The 8,963-nt window shown below is 37.3% G+C and overlaps 1 protein-coding gene across 11 annotated transcripts in view; it reads right to left on the bottom strand.

Annotated features, from left to right (window-relative positions):
* LOC109544873 (paired box protein Pax-5) overlaps nt 1-8,963 on the bottom strand; it is a 111,997-nt gene that overhangs the window by 87,796 nt on the left and 15,238 nt on the right. For all 11 annotated transcript variants that reach the window (XM_048668956.1, XM_048668953.1, XM_048668947.1 and 8 more), the window contains exons 2-3: nt 6,323-6,453; nt 3,531-3,566 (exon numbers count right to left, since the gene is read on the bottom strand). In XM_048668956.1, coding sequence (XP_048524913.1) covers nt 3,531-3,566; nt 6,323-6,434 — 148 coding nt within the window. In that variant the 5' untranslated portion in view covers nt 6,435-6,453. The remainder of the gene's footprint in view (nt 1-3,530; nt 3,567-6,322; nt 6,454-8,963) is intronic.

Here is an 8,963-nt window from a genome sequence, read left to right as displayed (position 1 = left end):
TTTTTTAACCATTATCGGGTGATTTGAGTCGAAATTCAAATCTCGGTTAGTATGAGTAGGTTTTCTATAGACCAAGGTTTCGAAATTGTCTAAATTTTTCTGAATTAGTATATCGAGAAAAGGAATTTGGTGATTTTGTTCTTTTTCAATAGTGAATTTAATTGTTGGTTCTTTATTACTCAGATAAGATAAAAATTCATCAAGTTTTTGTTCGCCATGGCTGTAAACGGAGAATACGTCATCAATATAACGCCACCAAATTATTGGTTTAAATTTGTAATTATTAATGAAAGTTGATTCAAAATTTTCCATAAATAAATTACTAAAAAATGGGGATAGTGGTGACCCCATACCCATTCCAAAATTTTGTTGATAAAAATTGCCATTGTATTAAAAGTAAGTTGACTTTACACATATTGTTAAAAGTTTTTTATATTATTACATTTTCTATAGAATGTTTTAGCTTCAGCACGAGCGTCTATTTTGAAAGTCGGCCCAAGAAGGTTTTCAGTTTCTCGTTTCTCTTCGTTTCCTTCCATTGTTTTGCATCATCTGCATACTGAAAATTCGCCATCAAATTCAAAAGATTCTGTAAATTTGCCTTCTCAATTTGATTCTTTTCTGGTAATTGTCATGGCTTTTATTATTTTGCCTCAGTTCCTGTCGAAATTTCAGTTTGACCGTCACTACTGTTACTAATATCGTCGCTTGATGCAGAAGAATCACTATTAGTGATTTGTTTTTTAACATTCTCCATTAAAGTTGGAAAGTAACAAACATTTTATGCTTGGATATTTAAGGCGCCTTAAAACAGATGAGATTGAAAATTTCTTGAGCATTTGCAGTAGAAAACCGTCCGATAGTAAAATGAGAGCACCGCAATAAAGAGTGACCGAAAGCAGGAAGGAACGAAATTTATAAGGAGAAACTTTGAACGAAAAGCGGAAAAATCGGCCTCAAGAAGCCGATATTTAATAAGATGATATAAAATCGGCGATTTGAATGCGGGCAATCTAATTGAAGAGAGATCGTGCACGGTTCACCTTGTACGTGAAACAACATCCTGCAGTGACCGAATAACAGCGAAACAAAGCCAAAAGGAAGAAAAAGAACGGACGGAGAAAAGCAAATGTCCGGCTGCAGTGTAGGAGGCAGCGACAGCATGTCTAATTAACGGTATTGAAAATTATCAGTATTAGAAAGTGCTGCTGCTGCTGCTGGTGCAACTTGCAGGATTTCAGTCGGCCGACTGACAGCGTATCGAATTTGAAGTGAATATTCCCATTTGGGTTCGGGTGAGCGAATAAATTTCGCCCCTTTGTACAACGGCCGCCAACTACCATCTCTAATTGAACCATCATTTTTATCGCACTTTCAATTATGCTGGTCGCACTCACAGTTGCGATGGGACCAAATAAATAGCACCAGATAGGGTACGACTGCGATAACGACCGGTACTAATGGACTGGTTGCTTTATGGTGACGTTTATAGTTTGTGAACACGATAAAAATTACTTACTTAGAAATCAAGCCCCTCTATCCGGTATAATTTCGTCCTTAGAGCCAGCCATAACTTAGCCGATTTTTCGCATTCATCACGCAATATTTGCTTAGGCCAAGTCTTCAATTTCAAATTATAGATTCGCCTGCCTTGCTACATGAGTTATGTGTGCTTTAGCTTGCCTATTAACAAAGTGGCAACCCAGTATTATATCGGTTGCATCTATCGATAATTCCGCCTTGAGATAGAGACGATGGTGGGTTATGTGCTGTTTATCCGCTGAGCAACTGAAGATCAACTTTGCCTTTGTTAATCGCATGGCTATGGCTCGGATGTTGTTTATTTCAGCCCCTATAATATCAATAGGAAACCGTTCGAAATTGACCACACATATTTTTGATTATCTACATTACTTCGTGTTTGATAAGAAAAATTATTTACACCTCACGTGAGTTTTCTGTACCTACTTATGCTAATTTAAATAAGTAACCAACACAAAAAATAAACTGCTCAGCAAAATCAATATTCCACAGCCCAATTTGCCCTAACTTTGGAAGTCGATAAATTCTGATTGCTTCGAGCGATTTGGTTTCTGTTGGAAGCCCTATGGAGCCATATTTGTTTTTGTCGACAATGTTTTTGGAAAAAATGAAGCACCTCATTCAAACTTTCTACGGGGCGGCAAATAAAAAATCGCAAAATCGCTCTCAGCAACCAAAATATATCCAGTTTGAAAAGTCTGCTTCAGTCTGCTTTGTTGAGCAGCTCAGTTAGCAACATAAATTTCAAGTGCTCTTGAATAGATAGAACATTTTAACAGGTTAAGGCAACATTCCAGTTGATCAAAAAATGAAGTCCTCCAGCTATAGGATAAAGGACGAACAAGCAAATTTGATTTTAAAAAAATCGACTGTTCATATGCGCTATAATGTTGCTGGTTTGAAAGCTGTTGAAACGGAGATTTTTCTTAATAGAGGCGGTTAAACCAAAGATACTTTATAAAAAAACCTGGTAGAAAATGACTAAGTACCTTACCGCACTAGTCAAACAATACTCAAGCGGGCTTATCGTCGATCTTGGCCAATTTATATTAATTAAAAGATCTTAATTGATCTTTATAATCCGCTCATCGGCGTGTCCGTATTAGTTACGGTGCAGAAAGCGACATGACAAAACAATATGGACGTGTGCCGTTGTAATATCTTTCAAGATCGTGATTACGTGCCATGATCCGAAGTCGAGAGTGATGTTGATCTTGATCAAACGTGCTTTTTTTCCAGCCATTATCAACAGTTTAAGTTGCACTGAATCGGACCGAATGGAGTTGTGCAAAGAGCGCAGCCCTCATTAAGCAAATATCAATTTGTGCAAGGCGGGTAGTGATTTCCATAAGACATGGCTACTTACGTATGGCGCAAGTGATCATTTTCCCAATGCGGTAGACGAAAAGATGCAACGCTTACTGCCAATTGCATAATATCGAATTTTAATGATGCCGTCACGACACCATAGAGGATATGATAGACTGTATAGGTCAAGCCGCAGACAGGCGACCAAACAAAGGATCAATTTTCTAGAAACAGAAATTCCGTCTCTAAACTCTCTACTACCGGTTTATCGGCAATGCGAAAAAAGAAACGAGCATGCTAGAAGGAATGTTTTAACATCATGTCACTGACAAAAGCTTATCTTCAATGCGACTACAAGGTACAAGTGACACGGTGACAGGCTTTTCATTAAATTACCTTGTCCAATGACTTAAATAAGACTGCAATTGATAAAGCGTTTTAGATAATGTATCCTTTAATTTGTTCGCATGTCTTATTAGAGAGTGAAATGAGCGCACTTTTATCTATGCCCGTAAACCAGACCCAGACGATCTTAACTAGCCGATTATTTAAAAATATCAATTTCTCCTGTTCTCTGTAACATTTCTCAAAATTCCCATTCCAATGTATTAGAGATACTATTTTTACAGTTTTACATTTCATGGTTCAACTACTACCTAAAATTTCTAGTAAAAACTCACCATCAGTTGAGGATCCCACATGCGATCCGCCGTCTCCTGAAAAACAAAACAGTAATAAGTAAAAACATCGACAACTCAAATGAATTGAGGAAAAATTAAAAAAAACTCACGGCAAATAAATTTGTATAGCTATTCATTGGATCCCGATCAGTTAATCGATTGCGTTGTGCTTAAAAATGCATAATTAACCCACTAGTATAATAGCAAACAATCCGTGATAATTGACTTAAATCCAATTTAAAATAAAATGAAGCTCGGTTAAAGGATTATTACAGACGAAATAAAAAAATCGTTTGTTTGCGCTGCGCTGATTAATGTTTTATTTATGTAAAACGTCACGGTTTGCCAAAAATGCCTAGTAATAGCCGCATTATTAATTATAGCAAATTTATTAAATTTAAATAAATTAGATTTTTAGCTCCACATTTTCTGGCGCCGATTTTATTAATTTCTTTCATTTCTAAGAACCGAATTGACCGGAACCGCACCAGCTACGTGCAAAAAGAACACATTTTTCTGCACTTTTCGAATCTACTTTATTCAACGAGCTTATTGAAAAACACGCTGAAAGCTTCAAGTCCGAAACAATCAACATAGTGCGCAGGTCTATAACAAGGATACAAAATATACTTAACTAAAAATATGGATAACCGAAAATTGGAGGCATTGAAGAGACTTGTTTTTCTTTGACTGCTTATGAGATTTTCCGTGAAAAATTAAACATTCCAATTTTTTTCCAGCTTAGTGGATTGTTCCCCACCTATGGAGCTCCTAATATTCGCAAAGAAGATAAGAAAGATATCGTTGGTTCAAGATTCTGACCGCCTAAAAACAGCTTAAATGATCCACAAATGTTGAGTATTTCCGATCTGAAGCTTCTATAGTGAACTAATTGCATTTCTCGCTTCCTTAAGACAAAAAATTATGGAAAGTTTGAGGCATTTTGAAAATCTTGATTTTTTCTTGAAAAAATCCACCCGCACCCCTTATGAAATTTTCGGTCAAAATTAAAATTTTCACATTCGTGTTTTTTCAGCTCAATGGGTTGTTCCCCAGTTAGGTTCTTCCGAGTTTTCACAAATAAAGTGTTTGTGTCTATGATAAGCAAGATATCGTTATTCAAAGATGCTGACCGCTTTCAAACATTTAAAATATTCCAAAGACTGTGATTATTTCGGATCTGAAACTCACATCGTAATTTTCCATGAGTTCATTGCATTCTCCGTTTCAGTAAGATGAAAATGATGTAGAATTCGATCAATTTTTCCAAGCAAATTGACCCCTTACGAAGTTTTCGGTCAAAAATCGAAACTTTACAGGCGTGTTTGCTGGGCAGAAGTGTTTGAGTCTATAATAAGGAGGATATCGTCCATTTAAAATCGGGGACACTCAAAAAACACTTAAAAAGACTGAAGCTTCCAGTATTTTTCAATTAGCTTATTGCATTCCTCGCTTCCTTCCACGGCATCATAAGAAATTTGGTTTTTTTTTTGGTCAAATATAAAAAATTCAGCATGTTTCTTCGGATCCATAAGAAGCTCCCCAATATGCAGATATCAGAGAATTATTAAATTATTACATACTAATGATTTTTCCATGTTTTTGAATCAAATGTTTTAACTAATTGCGTCCTTTTTGAATTTTTGTCAAATTTCCAAGCAAAGCAAATTTATGTTTGACGCAAAATATGTGATTTCCAACATTGATGTTAACAGAGAATAATGGCAAACAGCAAAAGCATAGCGAATCGGAGTACATTTACGAACTTTCTATATGTCAACGATATTTACAATTATAAGAGTTTTAACATCGAATTACATGTAGTTTGTTAGGCGGTTTTTCAAAATTATTAATTTAAGTTCCTCGTTCGCCCGAGCTTCGACAATAATTGAACCGGGTTTTTGCGTTCGGATCGTTGTATTAGAAAGCGACGCAATTAGAATTTTTGTGATTATGCAAAATCGAGTTGCGTCGAAAAAAACTAATGATTTTTCTCGATAAATAATACATTTTGCGGTTTGCTTTTCACCAATGTATAGATTGATGTGTGTATGCAACGAATCCGCCTTTTTACCGATTTATATTAGATCATTACGGGGCACATTCGAAACGCCAATAAATGGGAAATAAAGCAGGAATTTGTTGGTGACGAAGAAATCTCTAACGAATTCTCTGTTCTTTTTTTGGAAAAATTGCCTTGAATAAGAAAACTTAAGTACTGTGGCGATAAAAACTTATTACCTACCGGCTATTAATAGCGCCAGGAAAATATTCGAACCTGCTCGATGCATTTCAATTGCTAATGTGAACAATTTTTGTTAAACTAATCATCCTCATTTGTTAAGTGTCAGCTACTGAATTCTCGCCGCGTTATTTGAATACATTAAAAAAAACGATATCCTCAGGCCCCAAAGTGTCAGCAAGATATATACGAGATAATTATCGTGCTGAGCTTTATTTAATATCAAGAAAAACGACCGCTTAATATGTAGAATTCCAACAGAAAACCGAAAATTACTTTAATCATTCTGCACAATACGGCTCGTGGAAATTATGCAATAATAGCCGGCGATGAAACGAGATCAATCAATTATCGGTACCGAAATCCCATAAATTGTTTCGACAGCGGCTCCGCTCAAATTGCCCTCGTAATGCTTGGCTCTTAAAGCCAAACTTACAATTTTCCCCAGTTTATTACAGGGCGGCATATGTAGTGTACATTTCATGCAATATCGAATCGTTTTAGGTGGATGAAAAACTGTTTAAACGGGGCGAAAAATGAAACAACTTACGCTTCTTCTTGTGCTCCTGCTCCTGCTGGTGCATGGCGTTGGTGTGGTCCATCAACATGGAGTGCCCCAGGTGTCCTCCGTGACCCCCTGGTTGACACTCCATTGTAATCATACTACTATCTATGATTGAACTGCAAAAAACAGAAAAAGATTATTAAGACACAAAATAAAAACATTGCAGACTATGGGGAAAAGTGTGGTCCAGTCAAGTTAAATCAATGGCAAATAAGCAAAGAGCAAGAGGAAGTTGAAGATACACATTTTACTCTTTTCTATATTCACACTTACATAGATAGAATTGGAAAGCAAGATCGTCTATAGCTCAACGTTGGCCGATTTTACGATTATTATTACCATTTGGAACAGTTTTGCTAAAAACACTGGAATTGTGCCGGCATCGAACCAGGACCTCTGGAAATGTATCCATTTTCCTCAGGCCTTTGAAGAAATCACGATCGAAGCGAAAATATGCGGGAGAAATAGTTTTCCCAAAGGAGCGCGTCCTCAAAGCGAATAAATCCCATTCTAACACAATCTCGTATTCAAATGAGAGCTTGTCAATCACTTAAACTGTGATCGGCCGATCTTAACACAGTTGCCGTACAAGAAGTAGGTACGTGCTTCGCATCTCTAACGTTCACCGTTCGAACGTTTATTGAAATCATTATCGGCATTTTGAATATAAACATGAAGATCATCTACCAAAATGGTGCCAATAACGCCTCATTCACTCGAGATAAAAGAACATGCTCTGAACCAGTTTGCGGAATTGAATGTGGTTTAGGAGGCAACAATTTGAATTGCAATCGATTGGAGTGCAAACGCGAATTTGCAAAGTGTTTTGGGCTGAAATCGGACACTTTTGCTGTGTCTACAAATGAAAATAAAATTGCCAAAGGAACCCATGAATCAAACAAAAGATCCATGACACAAAAAACTGATGAGTAGGTACCCATCAGTGCCCCCTCTCCTTCGCCCCTGTTGTCAGATTGAGGGCCTACAAATGTCGAGCAGGCCGGAAATGAGCAAGGTTTTTTATCACAATTATGTCGGAATAAAAGTCGGGAAATGGGCGTACAAACAAATCAAAACTGGTTAAAAATACGCAAACGAACTGAACGTGTCGAATACAGTTCGTCTGGTCGACTGGTTTGCATAGTAATCATCGTCCGGCTTTTAAAATGTTATTGTTTATTTCTCACGGCGATTTTTGCTTTGGTTACCGAGAACTCCGTTACTGGAGGTTGATTTTTTCAGCAATTTCGTTAAAGCGAAAAACTGATTTGATTTGGTCTGGTGTTAACATTGATTATTGATCTTGATTGGCGAAGAAATGAACTGGGCAGTGGACGCTTTCTACAGATATATGGATTTTAAATGACTCTCAAAGTGCGTGCTCAAGTCCAAATGCTCCGAAATTTTCCAATTCCCCTTAGTATGGCCGTTTTACTATCGTTTCGACCATTATGACCGTAAATCCGAAAAAGCAATTACTATTAACGATCGCATCGAGATCATCTAAAAATGTCGCCGATAAAACTAGAATCGGAAATTCTGCGCGGAACGTTATTAAAATACCGGGTAATGTTCTCGGTAATAAGTAATTCCTAAGATACAGGTGCGCAGCTCTTATGTGAGAAACCTATCTGAAGGTGCTATGCGATATTAATCGCAAAAAGACCAAAGGGACTGATCGTGCTGCATTGCTGAGATATGACAAGGAGGGATACCATGCAATCCAACCAGCTTTCTTGCTGCTGAACTTGATCGAGCAGCTACAAGGAACTGGGCGAGTGTAGCTGGAAAATTTAATGCAGACCAAACTTGCTTGGACATGCCTGGATGCAGCAGCGCGGCAGAGCGAGTGACACGTTTTAACAGCGACCACCAAAACGCATTGAAGAACTTTGCAACAAATATTTCTTGCATGGTGCCACTTCCTAAAGTAACTCACCTCCGCCTCTTTTTTTTTCAATGTCCCAGATGAAATAACGATCCATTGACTCTATTAATCGCATCAATTACATCGAAAATAAAGAACAAAAAAGCGATTTGCCAGCACAAATTGCCAGTTCTTTTTGTCTCGATTTATCGGATTTCGTTCGAGGCTCTTGTACTTGTCCATAAGGTTGTAATTGGTGTAGGATAAGAGCAAATGCATTTTTCTCCTTCTATCAGGTTAGATACATACATATTGCCTGCATATATTGGGCATTCTGTTCCATATTTTATAACGAATGCCATTTGAATCGCAAACAAATGCTTATGCAACGAAAAACATCTTAATCGCAAGTAAGAGTCCGAAGTGCTCAGGAATAAATGCTTCTGAGCCACAATTTTAAATGTAGACTGAAGCTCTATGTAGGGGCGGATCCAGCTTTAAAGTCAGGCGGGGGGGGTTATGTATAAAAAATACAGTCTTCTGTTGTTTATGAAATTAGAAAAATGATCGTCGTTTTGTGCAAGAGTGGCGCAAGATTATTGCAAAATTTCATTTTTTCCGTCCCGTTTTACATGTTTCTCGGAAGCAAGAACGCTCGTTTTTACATCATTCCAGAGATAACTAAATGGCCTTTATTCGAAGTTTCTCAAGAACAATTCGAGCCACAGAATTCGTTTTAGCATCGTTGGATAGAGGCTT

This window comes from Dendroctonus ponderosae, unplaced genomic scaffold (assembly GCF_020466585.1).
Source record: "Dendroctonus ponderosae isolate FM_Combo_2020 unplaced genomic scaffold, Dpon_F_20191213v2 Dpon_F_20191213_8, whole genome shotgun sequence".
Classification (NCBI taxonomy): Eukaryota; Metazoa; Arthropoda; class Insecta; order Coleoptera; family Curculionidae; genus Dendroctonus; species Dendroctonus ponderosae.
This window is presented reverse-complemented; position numbering and strand designations above follow the sequence as displayed.